At 49.0% G+C, this 14785-nt stretch overlaps 4 protein-coding genes and 3 non-coding genes across 7 annotated transcripts; 3 read left to right on the forward strand and 4 right to left on the reverse strand.

The window, feature by feature from the left end:
* Positions 1 to 354: 354 nt before the first annotated feature.
* VTN00DRAFT_t167 lies at positions 355 to 426 on the reverse strand. The gene has a single exon. It is a non-coding gene; the product is annotated as a tRNA-Trp (tRNA).
* Positions 427 to 498: 72 nt separating this feature from the next.
* VTN00DRAFT_t166 lies at positions 499 to 570 on the reverse strand. Its single transcript has one exon. It is a non-coding gene; the product is annotated as a tRNA-Trp (tRNA).
* A 2373-nt stretch (positions 571 to 2943) lies between these two features.
* VTN00DRAFT_t152 lies at positions 2944 to 3015 on the forward strand. Its single transcript has one exon. It is a non-coding gene; the product is annotated as a tRNA-Trp (tRNA).
* Positions 3016 to 3584: 569 nt separating this feature from the next.
* Positions 3585 to 5285, reverse strand: VTN00DRAFT_8396 (uncharacterized protein; the record flags this gene model as incomplete). Its single annotated transcript, XM_069435245.1, has 4 exons — positions 3585 to 3755; positions 3832 to 4838; positions 4944 to 5046; positions 5109 to 5285. The coding sequence occupies 4 exons, from the start codon at positions 5283 to 5285 to the stop codon at positions 3585 to 3587; spliced, it is 1458 nt and encodes a 485-aa protein (XP_069285211.1).
* Positions 5286 to 7351: 2066 nt separating this feature from the next.
* VTN00DRAFT_8397 (uncharacterized protein) lies at positions 7352 to 7962 on the forward strand (the record flags this gene model as incomplete). The annotated part of the gene is made up of 4 exons (XM_069435246.1): positions 7352 to 7435; positions 7493 to 7550; positions 7651 to 7733; positions 7903 to 7962. 4 exons carry the CDS (start codon positions 7352 to 7354, stop codon positions 7960 to 7962), a joined length of 285 nt encoding a protein of 94 aa, XP_069285212.1.
* A 333-nt stretch (positions 7963 to 8295) lies between these two features.
* VTN00DRAFT_8398 (uncharacterized protein) lies at positions 8296 to 9060 on the reverse strand (the record flags this gene model as incomplete). The annotated part of the gene is made up of 3 exons (XM_069435247.1): positions 8296 to 8759; positions 8868 to 8938; positions 9020 to 9060. The coding sequence occupies 3 exons, from the start codon at positions 9058 to 9060 to the stop codon at positions 8296 to 8298; spliced, it is 576 nt and encodes a 191-aa protein (XP_069285213.1).
* A 3540-nt stretch (positions 9061 to 12600) lies between these two features.
* VTN00DRAFT_8399 (uncharacterized protein) lies at positions 12601 to 14333 on the forward strand (the record flags this gene model as incomplete). The annotated part of the gene is made up of 4 exons (XM_069435248.1): positions 12601 to 12767; positions 12832 to 13171; positions 13238 to 13394; positions 13456 to 14333. The coding sequence occupies 4 exons, from the start codon at positions 12601 to 12603 to the stop codon at positions 14331 to 14333; spliced, it is 1542 nt and encodes a 513-aa protein (XP_069285214.1).
* Between the last annotated feature and the right edge of the window lie 452 nt (positions 14334 to 14785).

The following is a 14785-nucleotide window of genomic DNA, read 5'->3' on the forward strand; positions in this document are numbered from 1 at the left end:
TTGGTGGATTACGTTAGGCTATCTAAAGATGACTAAGCGAGGTCGAACCCGCCTATGCCGTTTAGGGGTCGGCGTAGGTGCTAACATGCAGCGGTGGTCATGTGACTAGCCCTAGCCCTGACCCTAACATTACGGTTTAGATGCTGAATCTGCGCACAATAATTATTCTAAATCTTCCTAGTGGTAATGGCGTTGAATCTGCTGCAACATTTAAGTATTGTTGTGAAGGTAGGGTGCCATCAAGGGATTCCATATAGGCATGACCGGATGGCAGATCTTTATTTTGTGTACACAATCTTTATCTATGGGAGTACACCTTTTTAGGGGAGAGAGGAATTGGGAGAAGGCAAAAAATGAGCCCAACCCGATTTGAACGGATAACCTTGTGATCTGGAGTCACACGCGCTACCGTTGCGCCATAGGCCCTGATTGTTGTGTGAAGGTAACTGTGCCGAAAGAAAGACTCGATGGTAAATCGTGTAGAAGATAAAAAAAAGATGAGCCCAACCCGATTCGAACGGATAACCTTGTGATCTGGAGTCACACGCGCTACCGTTGCGCCATGGGCCCTTGCTATTGGTGGAAGGCAATATCATAGCGCTTTTCATCTCGCCTCAGTATATAATTCAACCAGCCAGTAGATCGCCAAAAAGAAGCTACTTTAAAAGCAGCAAAGAAAAAAGGATTCTAATAATAATAATAGTAATATGTCTCTATTAAATAGGACAGGTATCAAGTATTATGCCTGCCGCGCCGTCACAGTTGGGTTATCAAGTCTATATATGCCTAAGGAATTAAGTTCCATGTGTCCTGTATCTGACACAAAGTGCTGTATAACAATATGAGCACTGCAGTCCGAGGATTAAGAATAGGTACTAAAGCTATAACTTATCCTAGTCATACTTTACTCCTATTTCCATGTGCCACACACCATCTACGTGCTTTTCTCCCCTTCTTTCTCGTTGCCTCAGCTATCCTGTCCGACGTTTCTGCCGTGTTTGACCACAGAGGCATGATCTTGGGCTGAGTGCCAGCAATCTTGATGTCTTTACCTTCTTTTTTGATTCTCTCGTGGTCTCTTAGTTGGATCTTTCTCCTTTCTAAGATCCTGCAGAGGTATTCAAGGTTCTTGATCATCTGCGAGGTTTTGCATTGGTTAGAAAGATCTCGTATCCAAGCCCGGGCTTGTGCGATTTTTGGATGGTTACGATACTCGAATTGGGTTAATAACCTGGAATATAGCCAAGTCATCATTTTGCACAATATGCATCATCATCATCATCATCATCACTGGAAAATGGGAGACTCACCTCTGGAAATGGACCCTAATATTATCCATACGCGTTGACTATTTCGCAGGATCCCCTATGAGCAAAGTACCTCCAACTGGCCAGTGTTCTTGCAGACATATCCACAACAACCAAGTCTCGTCTGCTGGCTGTGGCAGTTTTTCTATAGCGACGTAATTTATCATCCTTCGAATTTAGCCGAATTAGCTCCAAGCCCTCCCCTGTGAAGAAGCTTCTCGGAAGACAATGTTCACCCTCCGCGTTGCCCTTGTTATGATATTCAAGAGACAGCATGGAAGCTGTCTTTTCCCAATCTAACCCTATCTCCTGCTCCCATAGCTGGACCAGTTGGTTACCTAATTCTGCGGTGTTCTGGCATTTAGAAAGGCGTTGGACGGGAGAAGTGACCATGTCAGAACCCAGAGCTCCTTTGTGGGCATAACACGAAACACCAGCTTCATCACGTAGGTCGAAACCGTCCTTTGTACTGGCATTGGTCTTAGAAGCTAAAACTTGGGACGATGAGAGCTATATTAGTGACAGGAGTACTTACAAGAAGATGTATTTTCTTTCAGCATAAGCTACATCCCGACTGAACGGAGGCGCGCGCATGACAAATTTGTAATTTCTGCACAGTGTGACTTTGCCCAATAGATTGCAAAGGAGCAATTCTTCCAGACAAACACTTCAGTTGCGTTCAAGTGTGTCTGGTACACTGGCTTGAATTGGAGGATTCCGGCTTGGGACCTCATCGGATATTCTACATGCATTGTCCCACTGCCATAACTCGGGGTTACTTGACAGCTCCGCAGTGATCGCTTCCACTATATTCTTATACGATCTCTTCTCACCTAATAGCAGCAGAAAGTTGACGAGCAGTTCTTGGGACTCGCTGGACTGAATTGTAAGATTGGACACACCCATGATGTCTTCATGCGAGAGGGGGGTGGAGTCCGAGTTTCGATGATCCATTGAGCCGACTTGACTCTTTCCGGCAACGGATGGCCATATTGCTCTTGCTATGGTATCAAAAAAAGAACGACGTCCCTTCTTCGAGCGCATTAGCCCACAAAAACCAACTGTACGAATTGCCATGTCCGATGTGGATGTGTAACTCGGGAATGTTCAGGTGCCATAGGCGATAGACTTGCTGCCTTTGTCCATCTGAGATGGGTTTTCCAACCGCAAATTTACTGAATATAAACCCGTCCTACGTGATTATCAGCAGTGGTGTTGAATGAAAATACATACATACAAATCGTAGGGAGGAAGAGAATGGGAGGGGAGAAGAGAGGGCATTTACAGACCACAACTTTCCGCGTCGCAACCGCGGCAGGTAGGGATCAGGTATGAGACTAGAACATAGCTCAGAGAGCTTCATACAGGATGATCAGGTCAGGTGAATCCTCTAGACGATAGTCTCGTAGGACTCCTAGACTACCCCCAGACCTACGGCCCAAAGCGATCTGTTGTCACACATGTAGTGTAACATTTAATAAGCTAATAAGAGTAGGGCTTAAGAACCAATCAGAGCGCAGGTCACTTTTTGAAATTCCAGCTGTAATATTACTGCGGAGCGAAGCGGAGCAATAGTACTAGACTTCATGCTGTTGCTTCATAAATTTTTGCGCCGCTGTACCGATTGATAAGAAACGGGCCTATGGCGCAACGGTAGCGCGTGTGACTCCAGATCACAAGGTTATCCGTTCGAATCGGGTTGGGCTCAATTCTTTTTTTTCTTTTGTGTAATTTATACACACACCACCAATATTCCGACGTCGACGTCTGTTCAGTTTGCGTACTTAAATCAAGGCCTGGGTCGGTATGATCTTTGCTTTGATTGACCATGGTGGCTTGCTACTCCCCCACAGTTGGATCCCTGAGAATTTAGACTTGCAATCTGCAGGTTGGGTTGGTTTGAGTTGGGAACCTTAACCAAACCCGCACTACCCGGGTTGAAAATATATATAACCCAACCCAACCCAACACGCAGCTATAAGTCTACCCGAGATCAACGTTTTTGAACCGAAAAAAAAAGGGGCACATATTTAACCCTAATAGGTAGAAGTCGAAGTACATCTTTCTGACGCTGATGAATGAAAATGACATTTTCGCTAATCCATATCCTCATATCTCCATACATATATATAGTACCGCATTATTCAAAGCTATCAATCCTAACCATCGCCCCGCAACCAACGAGGCGCTACAACAGTACCTCATGCTTCGGACCATGGTCCTCACCAAACGCATCTGGGAAAATAGTAGCCTTCCAAGATCAAGAAAATCTACGACTCAGTACGCGTAGAAAAGGGTGACCTCGTCGTTGCTCTGCCTGAGCTTCCGGTTGGCTCGAACCAGAATGAACTTCATAATCCAGGCCAGCGTGGCGGTTGCCACAGAAAAGGCAGCACTGCTTGACATGGCAATGACATAGCGTGGCTCGTCAGAGGAAGGCCAGAGGTACTGTTTGTCGCAGTCAGATCAATGCATAGGTATATTTTTAAGACTTGGAGAAGTCAATCCAGGGAGAAGGACATACCGGTGTCCACACGAACGAGACGTTTGCAACCGTATTGACAATGGCAAGCGCGCTCGATTTCTTTTCTTTGGTCTGCCCGCAGGTCGCACCAACCCAGCCCAGGATGACTGAGTTCACCGCGTATGTACCGATAGAGAATATTATCATGGCAGTGTATCTGGCTCCCATATTAAGCGTAGCACATCCAAGTGCAAACCCGATTACTGCGATCGTCTTCGCAATAGTGATGTGCCATGTCCGCTCGTTGAACCGACCTGAGCTTATCGACCAGAGAACTGAGATGATGCCTGCGATCAGGTAGGGTGGACAGGTCAGCAAAAGAGTGATGGTCGTGTTGAAGCCAAGCGTCTCGACGACTGTGGGAAAGAAGTTTTTAAAGCCGTTTGCTGCAAGATGGAAATGCTGCATGAATGCGAATATCCAGACGCGGTAGTCCTTCGCGGCTTCCTTGAGGCCGGCAAAGGTGGTCGTCATTGACCTCTGGCCAACGGTGTCTCGGACAATGCGATCGTGGGCAAGTTGCCGCTCTTCGGCCGTCAACCAGCGAGTATGCATGGGGTCATCGGGAAGAGTGAAGGCAGAGCCGACAGCGATGACGAAGGTAACTGCACCTTGAAGAATGAAAAGCCATTGCCAACCATGGATTCCTCCTAAGTCATCCATTCCATAAAATATGCCGGCAGCAATAAGACCTGCAAATGCCGTGGCCAGAATGTTACCCGTGTAGAGAATGGAGATCCGGGTAGCGATCTCTTTGCGGGTATAAAAGATTGAGAGCATGTACAGAGCGCCTGGGTAGTACGGAGCTTCCGTCACCCCCAGGAAGAACCGCGTCAGTAGCAGGCCCGTATAATCCTTAGAGACCGCGGTAAGGGCGGAGATGACTGCCCAAAGTGCCATGCACCCTGACATGTAATAAGAAGGCCGCGTCCTTGTGATGAACATGTTGGAAGGGACCTGGCCAATCAGGTAGCCAACAAAGAGGATGGACACACACGTCTGATACTCTAGAATTGAGAGATTAGTTAAATGGAAAGGAAGGTTTTTAGTAAAGAGATACTCTTAGGTATATTATAAAGGAAAGCCAGACTATCAGCAGATGGAGTACTCACGAGAACCCGTTAAGTTCAGATCCTCCTCTAGATTGTTCAGGCGGGCCAGGGCAATTGCATTGCGGTCCAAGTAGTTCAACCAATACATTAACCATAGAGTCGGCTGAGACAGACGTCAGTATATCCTCTCCCTAACATGTTTATCCCTGGTAATAATGCACTCACCATGATCCATAAGTCCAGTTTCCTCACCAGCTTGATTTCTTCTGGGCTGCGGACAGTCTGTGCGCCAGAGTAGTCAACAGCTTGGGCCCGGTCTTTCTCAGGAACATCCGTGAAGACACGTTCCCGCTGCTCATCGATTCCCTTGATCGAGGAAGCAGTCTCCTTGTTGTAAGCCATTTCTAACGGCCCACCTCCGGGGCAGCTCAATAAGCAAAGAAGGGGTCAAGAGGTAAAGACGAAGCAGGTTAATTCAACAACATAGGGAGTTGAGGAGAAGAGATATTTCTAGCTCAGAACTACATCCTGAAGCAAGGTTGACCACACTCTATTTATTCTCCTCTGGCCGGATGACCTCACACATGGCAATAATGCATGAACTGCCGATCGAAGCGTGGAATCATCGTGACAGCTCCCCACGGGGAATGCTGGTCTCGTGCTACTGACGCCGTTGCATTGACCAATCTTCCTCCAGCTGCATTGTTATCTGCAAGCAAGATGGGGAACGGGAGAATGCGGAGTATGAAAAGTAGAATGGGGGGCACTAATCATGGAACAACAGATGGGAAGTCTTGGAAGGACGCTGATCTCGTGTTGTGGCGTCGTAGCAACTGGCTACGACGTCAACGAGGAGAAGTACAAAGATTCCCCATCTAGAAGACATAGAGCCAAGGCTACCCAAAGACCAGAACCTCTTGGCGAAAATCCTTCCGCTTCAGTTCACGAGAGTGAAGAGGAGAGCCCGGTACTTGATGCCTCATACACAACCTGGGGGGTCAGGTATTGTTCCGCACATGTGGCAGGCTGCGTGTTGCTTTTTAGATCTTCAACAGAGTATTGAAATATATCACCTCACCCCTAAACAGTTAGGTAGGTAGCAAGAACTGACAGCACCCGCAAACACGTTCTCACAGCGCACAAATGATGTTGCTTTTTCTGCGTGCCGGGTGAACTGCTCGAGCAGGCAATTGTGGAGAGCGCCAGTGGTTTCACGCTGTGGTGTACGAACAGGGGTATACCCCGCGGCCATCTCCCCGGCCAAGAATTCCCGGTTGCTTGATGATACCAACGTACTTGGGGGCGGCTGAATTAAAGTGCCGTTCAAGACTCCCGGGTGGAGGTTTGAGAGGCTGGCTGGCATACAACTTCTTTTCATTTATGCCTTCCAAGACGTTCAAACGGCAACTCCGCGTCTGTGCTTTTCTCGGCTTTCTGCGCTGAAGTCTTGAGTCTGGACGAGAAAGCTTATGATTCGTGTGGTTGACAGCATGCCGAGTCCTGGGCACGGAGTTTTCTCGCCATCCAAGAGCCGCCGCATCTGCGCCGCCGCCGTTCGCGCATCACTCGGACCGGTGTCTGAGCGGGCGACTGTACTCCAGACTCTGGGCAAACCCCGAACGTGTCAAAGAGTCCTAGGATGGGAGCTCGATGTGTGTTATTGCCGCGCTTGTGGTTGGTGTTTTGGGAGGGAGGTGATGTCCAGAACATGGAGTTGGTGAACGTCGGATGTGTCGTCGCATAAGGTTTGACTTTCTCTGCTCTTGCGCTTTCTTTCGTGCCTGTGGACGGTGTTGCACTCTACCTCGCATCAGCCGAGCAGCAAATATCGCGCAAAGGAACTTTTACGCAGAGGTTGATAAAGGTTACGAGCTCGGCCGAGAGCTTGAGGGATCAGAACTACCCCAGAAAACACAACCCCGGATCTCGTCTTTGCACTTTTTCCAAAGTAGTCTCCTGCCTTCTTCGGCAAGCCGAAACTCACCACACGTGGCACCGCTGATGATATAATCCAAGGAGCACCAGGGCGAACGAGCAAAGAGAACTGCGATGTGGAAATACAACGGGCGACACTCCAGGTTGGATACCTAAGCATACCCCACTACTGATGTGGACTTGTGCAGAATAGATGTTTCCACCACAAATAGAGGAGTCAACTGATTGCGCGCATCTCGTCACTGCTTCTCATCATTGTCACGTGGGAATCCAGTGAGACCTCACATATCACCCCACAATCCTCATCTTCTGTGGGACTGAGGTGATGCCTTGCGCATCACCAGCACTTGATATGCCAATTGAATTGCGGAGTGGTTTGTACTATCTCACCGCCTTTAATTCTGCCGCCTCGGGCCTTCAGTGAGGTGAGCAGCTCGGCGGTCTCTCCGCTCGGCCATCAACGACCTTATGCCGGCTAAGAGACATCACGATCTCCTCCCCATTCCCTAGTATATGCACATGTAACTGGGCCCATGCGCCAATCGATTAAGCTTCTGGCTGCTGTCTCCCGCGGCCAGCCCTCAAAGCTAAAGAAGCCAGCCCTCGGGCTGGATGAGGTTGGTGTTTTTACTCCTCTCTAAAGGAGCTGCCTGCTAAACGCTCCCAAAACGCAGTTTATACAACGGCAACGTGTGCTCGGGCTCTGGCGGGACATTGTTAGGGCTTTGAACAGTGAGTTCCTTTTTTATGATCCTGATACACACTCTGATTTGATTGAACTTCATATTTGGATTCTTTGAAGCACAGCATGTGCTGATATACTTTCTTTCAGAAATCCCCAAATCCGCAACACGTGACGAGCTGCGCAATCACGCGCGGCATGAGTTCGAGCGCAATCGCAATGTCACGGACACGGTATGTTGCTCATCTCCATATCATCTGTTTAAATTGATCATCAACAGGGACTGACATAATACCGTTGTTTTAGAGTCAGATTCGATATCTGATTTCCGTAAGATGTCATTTTCATGTGGATATTTAGCGGCAGAGGATGGTTTTTTTGGTGCTGACAGCTTGCGTATAGACTGGAAAGACAGAGTTCGATACGATCAAACGGTATATCGATGAACAGGCCGCACGCTGAAGTGTCGATATGAGACGCGTTGGAATGCCGAATCCTTTCATTTTGAACCCTTTCGAAACCGGGCTGGTTTTTAGATTGTAGCCGGCTCTATAGCAAGCCAACCTCCGACACATTGCACGCTCAAGCAGGACCACTATCTTCGGGACATGCAGTCGGAGACGATCTTGAGCTGCGTGGAAAGTAGAATTTCTCCGTTTCCGTTGACCCTAGATAGAATACACGTACATACATACATCGAAGAGACATAGATCAGGCGATTCACTCACAATTTCTCTCTCCATCTCTGTGTTTGTCCATTCATTCATTCATCCAATCCTCTCCCCACCCACTTACTCACTTACCTCCCGAAAGCAACGACTTCACCGCATCCAACACCCCACCCTTCTTCTTCTCCTCCGACACCTCAACCGGCGCCTCAGCCGTCCTACTCTGATCCGAGGCCATCGCAGAAGCTGCCGCAGCCGGCGCAGGTCTCGGCCCACCCTTTGCGGCCTCCTTCGCGGCAGCCTCGATCGCGGCATGCCTCTCCCTCCAGTCGCGGTCCTCCTTGTCTCTGATCTCCAGCTCGCGCAGCCATGCGTCGCGCTTCTCCTGCTGCTTGCGGGCCTCGAGGGCGCGCTCGAATTCTTTCCGCTGCTGCCGCTCGTTCTTGTAGTACATGCCGCCGGCGACGACGGCCAGGAGGGTGAAGGCCTGGGCGTAGATACGGGCGCGGAACATGCGGTTCAGTTCGACCGAGTCCTTGGCTTTCATGGAGCGGTAGGCGCGGTAGAGGGCGTAGGAGGTTGCGGCGCATCCTGTAAACAGCAGGTCAGAGGTTAGATATGTATTCTGGAGATGCGGGAAAAGATATGGTTCGGATTTCTGTGGACAGGAAGAAGTGCGACTGCGGGCGAGACACATACCCAGCGGAATAAGAGGCTCTTCCCTTAGACGTCTCCGGAGCTTCTGGCCTGCGGTCTCTTCTTTAAACTCACTAGAGAAATGAAAATTATGTTAGCTTGGACCAAAACGCTTCTCCCGCAATGGAAATTTGCTAGGTCCGTCGGTAACGTACGGGTTGCCGTCGAACGACGACGGCATGGGGTTGTCACTCATTGTGGGCGCTTAAAATTTGTACTGAGCTAGCCACACAAAGTTGGCCAGCTCGTTCGTTCTCCTTTGAAAAAGAGTGGGATGTGACGGAATTGGAAGTGAAGTGGTGGAGGAGGAGCTTGCTGATGAATCTCCGATCCGATCTGCGCGGTGCCTCTTTTTTTCCTTTTTACCTCCGACGAAACGATAACAGGAAGGGCGATCGAAGAGAAAACAGTTAAGACAATGTTAGACAAAGAAGACAAAATAACCCCCAATTGTCTGTGTCTCTTATTTCCCCGTTAGAAACGAAGGATATATCACGGACCGCAAAGCTGTCGCGCTATCGGCATGACGTCGGGGCCGAGAGGGGGATTGAGAGGGATTCGGTGCCAAGACATTTTTTTGTTACATCCCTGCATAACGTACGGTAAGAGCAATACGGCCGCCCATGTTCCGGTCATCCAGACTTGCATGAGTTATTTATTGCGTACTCTGTATGCATGGATTGTCGATCGTTGTGGTTCTTTTTTATGGCGTAATTACTGTCAATAGCCTGTTCAGTGCCGAGGAAAGGTGATAATTTCAGCTGGTGTCTTCGAGATAAGCCGTATTGAGCGAAAGATCAAGCGTACGGAATATTAACATTTTTAGTAAGATGGTGTAAGGTCCACGGGTCTGTGCTTCTACTTATTTATCTCCTCGCGCGTTGGAACAGGCAATTATCACTTTTCCAATGTGTATACATTTTAAGTCTACATTGACGGAACGAAAGTCTCAATATGGGAGAGACAGGTTAGAGTCCAAAAATTTCCAAATGACATGCCCATGGGTCCTCGTTTCAGTCCGATGCACAAAAATATGCACCTTTGCACAAGGCACTGACGCAGATCGTGTCCATTCATATAAATCCCTGGCTTTTATCTTTTGAGATGACCAGTTTTCCCAACGCCAAGACTTATAACCGAGGTCTATCACCAGCTGCGAAATGACATGAAGTCGGTCGCGTGCGTCGCTGACTTCGTCCTCCCCCAAAAGCGAGGCATATCCATCGCACTTACGACTGCTTCCTTCCAGCCCTCTGGTATGAGATCCAATTAATGCACTTCGCGTGCACGATCGAGCCACGTGCCGTGGTGACGGTAGCTGAAGCCCGGCTTGTTCTCGCGGATCCTGTCTACAGACATCTGTAGACCTTTTCTGGCGTACCCATCGATGACTGGGTTCCACCAGCTGTAGTTGATCGTTTCGACAATGAATGGAAAGTACATCCCTTTGTAGCAGTCGGGGAGGTGCCTACGAAGCACAAATTTCAGCACATCGTCTTCCTTTTCTGGGGTCGCTCACGAGAATATCGGAGGTAGTGAAGCCATCCTGTGCAAGTTGTTAAAACGAGGGATCGCGCAAGGGCTTAAATGGTGAAGGCTTGCCAATCCTGCAGCCTGCATTTCGAAGGCCGCTGTAGACTACCATATGTGCGGTACAGAAGAATCGACTCTCTTCCTGATTCCGGAAGAGGTGATAGACAATACAGTTGGCGGGCCTTCTCAACGTAATCTCCGTAAGATATAAGTACCAAGCCCTAGCTGCATCATGTTCCAGACCCTCAGATGGAGGGCCTGTGAAGAACCTCAGATACGACAGGTCCTGCAGTCCAGACCCCTGCATGGACAATTCCATACGAACTTCACCGATGGAATAGCGGCCGTCATCATATTGACATAGAATGCGACGGACCGAAAATTGGTGTGCCTTATATCTCCAACTTCAGATAAGTCCAAGACATGCTCTCCTGTGTTGACTGCTGGCATCTGAATTCAAGGCTAGCTATTAGCTCAGGTCTAAGGGGTTTCCTTGGAAAGTCAAAACCTTGTGAGATAGCACCTATTTGAACAAAGAATCTCCATGCCTCCATTGGCTTCTTGAGCGTCATGAGGTAGAGCCAGAGTAAAAAGAGGCATTGAGCTTCTAAAACCCCACCTTTGCTCATAAGGATATCAATCCGTTTCTGGGAAGCCTCAAAGATCTTGCAAGCACAAAGCTCGAAGAGTTTTTCGCAACAACAGACTCGGTCTCGTATTGAGTATGAAACGCTTCAGCGATTGATCCCAGAGCGCATAGGAGAAGCTATAGGGAAAACATTGCATCATTCAGATCCGGTTTCATCATGAGTAGAAAGCATAATATGAACCACAATGCAGGACTGCACACCCCAATAAATTCTTTTAATGGAAGCTTGATCCACGTAGCGGCGGATACGGCGGACATTAAGGACAGTGTTAGCCGGGTGAAGGCGCTGGAGAAAACTGTCAAGTCTCTTGGAGGTCTCCAGTTCAAGATTCTTTTCCCAGAGCATTAGGTATGTTCCCCCGTAGGAGAATGGTCTGACACCGTGTGGAGATCCGGCCCATTGAGCGAAGCTTTAATGTCCAAATGAGAGTCCAATCTGTTCCGAAAGATGGGCTATGAGAGCGCCGTTTCGGTTGTGATAGTGTTGCAGTCAGATCCGAAGGGCTGGTTCGATAGTGGCGATCCATGCGCCACAGGATCGTCAGACTCCGACAGGGGGATCTTCGGTATATCCATCGTCTCTAAATTTGGAGCGAACAGGCTGCTCCAGCCGATCCAGTCGCTCGAGAATAACCAAGCTAGCTGGGTCGAAACTGAGCAGAACAGATAGTTTGGAATGGTCCGCATGGAGAGGTGAAAATGCGCCATCTGATCGCTGGATAGACTTACGACAACAGATCCATCGCGCTCGTTATGCACCTGGCTCCCACCTCACAGAACGAACATGACGGTTTCTTATTATCGCACTTGGTCCTGCGGGCTCCGCAGACCTGACAGGCCTTGTTCGCACGCTTGCGAGGATATGTTGCTGTCTCCTGGGTGCAGGGCGTTTACGGGTGGATGGAGCAGGGAGAAGAGCACGGCCGGGATCGCCAGCGCTCGACAGGGTCGAGACCGCGGGACCGGCGGGGCTGGCGCAACACCGAGCGATGGAAGCTCTGGCTCGACAGCATGGAACAGATACTGCAGGGAATCGCTCATGTAGTGTACAGGACCTCCGGGCAGCGATCATCTGGCACAAGTATGAGATGGACATGAGTCTCTAGTCATCACGTCCCTGGGAGGTATCTGGAATTGGGGAAGAAGCAAAGTCTGGGGATTTCGGGGATAAAAAATGGCCACTGCGCCCCAGCTCCAGACCGTCTTCCCTTGGCCAGTTTCTTCAGTTCCGGCCTCATCCTGTTATTGGCCTAGTGCCGGGGAGATGGAAAATATATCTCTCCTGGCCCAAGGCTGCGTTGTACGATCATGCTGTCGCTTTCAGCTCAAGATCCGAGTAAGCAGCTGACAGGGGACAGAAGACAATACTAAATACAATTCGTCGGTTGTCCTGACGGCTGCCCGGGGGAATGACAAAAGATCGAGCATGAACCGTCGACCTTGAATACGAACTGCTCGGTTCAGCTGGGAGCATTTCTTGCCACATCTCTGAGTGCTTGTGGGTGTTCATTATTGTCAATTTCGACTACTATTGAAGCACCTGTCACGATAACGATGGCAAGGAAGTCCCAAGATGGCCTTGCAGAGCCTGACGACGAGGTTGCTTTGGATAGACTTCGCAGCATGAAGGAGGAGCACCAGTTGTCTCCGTGGGATGTGGTTCGAAACTATCCAGCGCTTGTCTGGTGGGCATTTTTCTTTGCTGTGAGCGCCGTTGGGTGGTAAGCCTGTCCCATGTCTGTTTTTCTCCGTCGACTTCCAGAATTGATCGTATCTCTCGTCCAGGGGCTTCGATGCGCAGGTCAACGGTGCGGTCATTTCGGTTCCAGAATTCCGAAGAAAGTTTGGATACATATATGAGGGCGAGCCCACGATCCCTGCTGCCTGGTTGAGCGCATTCAACATGATTTCATCGGTAGGTCAGTTCGTCGGAGGATTTTTGTGCAGCATCATTGCGGATCGACTTGGCAGAAGGTGGGGCCTTGCGGTCGGCGTTGTCTTCTCTTGTGGAGGTATCTTTGGGGAGATCTTCTCCGCAGTTCGGCCCGCGTTCCTGATCAGCAAACTTATTCTGGGCGTTGGTCTGGGTTTCTATTTGACTATTGGACCGCTGTACTGCTCGGAGGTATGTCACTGGTCTTACCCTGAAAAACCCATCATATCATGATTCTAAATTCAGCGCCGGGTTAAGATCTCTCCGGTTGTACTCCGAGGTATCACAACGGCAGGCGTCAATCTTGGCATTGTTGTCGGGCAATTACTTTCCAACGCTGCTATTAGGGGTTTCGGTGGTCGAAATGATAGCTGGGCCTACCGTGGACCTTTTGCTGTTCAGTTCTTCTTTATTGGTAGGTCACATCCCCGCGAACTCTAATGCATGTTAATTAACTCGTGCCAAAACGTTATTAGCCTTTTTTGCTATTGGCCTCCCTTTCTCTGTAGAGTCACCATGGTATCTCGTGCACCGTAATGACCTTGATGGCGCTCGCCATGCTCTTCAAAGGCTGTACGGCAGAAATACAAACATTGAAGTCAAACTGAAGGCTATTCAGACAACAGTGGCCGAGGAACTTGCCCTTCCGGAAAGTAGCTGGGTCGAATGCTTCCAGGGAACCAACCTCATCAGAACAGGGATCTCAACGGGAGTCTTCATCTGCCAACACTTTACTGGTATCATCTTTGTTATCAGTTTCTCAACTTACTTCTTTGAACTCGCCGGGCTTCCCACGTCGGATTCATTCAGCCTTGGCGTTGGAGTCACCGCGTGCGGTCTGGTTGGAAATATACTGTCCTGGGTGGTCATCAGTTCCTACGGGCGACGCAAGATATTCCTCACCGGCATGATAAGTCTCACTATCTGCCTTCTGCTTATCGGTATCTTGGATGTTGTCCCCACGAACGCTGCAAACTGGACGCAGGCCTCTTTCACGGTTGTTTACTGTTTCATATATCAAATCACCATTGGCTCAGTCGCATTTGTTCTCCTCGGGGAAGTCTCCTCCCCTAGATTGCGGGCCAAGACGACTGCCCTTGCTACAGCCGTGCAGTCAGTCTTTGGAATAGCGATGAACATCGCAGTGCCTTACATGGTGAACCCTGATGCCGGAAATATGCGGGGGAAAGTAGGTTTTGTTTTCGGGGGTCTCGCACTCTGGGCGACTGTTGTTTCCTTTTTCTATATACCCGAGCTGAAGGGGCGGACCTTCGACGAGATCGACACGATGTTCGCGAAGCGTATCACACCAAGGAAGATGGGTAGGTACATGATAGATGAAGACTCGTCATGAATGGTATGTGAGACGCTTCGTGGTGTTTTGAATACTGATGGAATGTATAAGTTACCTATGTGCATGTATTGGATTACATAATAAAAGGCGGAGAGAATAAAGAAAACGATAGAATAAATAGAAAGGCAGTTTTCCCCATATTCAGAAATTTTGGTGTATATAATGTTTAGTTGGTAAAAATAGGATCGAAAATGTTTTTCAATTGCAATCGCATAGAGTACCAAATCGCCGTGGTTGCGCTGTCTAAACAGAGCATGGTCGAGATCCGACATCCAAATCCTAGAAAGGAAAGTAGGGCTCGTGGATAGGGTTGATGACTAAGGATGTTCCGCCTGAGCAAGCCATTTTTTACGACTAAGACAGTACGGACAGTCATACTACTTACGCCACCAACCCCTTCCACTTTGCACCTCTATTTTTCATTTCGTGTTTCATTTAAGTTTGTATATGAG

The sequence above is a fragment of the Thermoascus crustaceus genome, assembly GCF_041956765.1.
Source record: "Thermoascus crustaceus strain CBS 181.67 unplaced genomic scaffold VTN00scaffold_6, whole genome shotgun sequence".
In the NCBI taxonomy this organism is placed as follows: domain Eukaryota; kingdom Fungi; phylum Ascomycota; class Eurotiomycetes; order Eurotiales; family Thermoascaceae; genus Thermoascus; species Thermoascus crustaceus.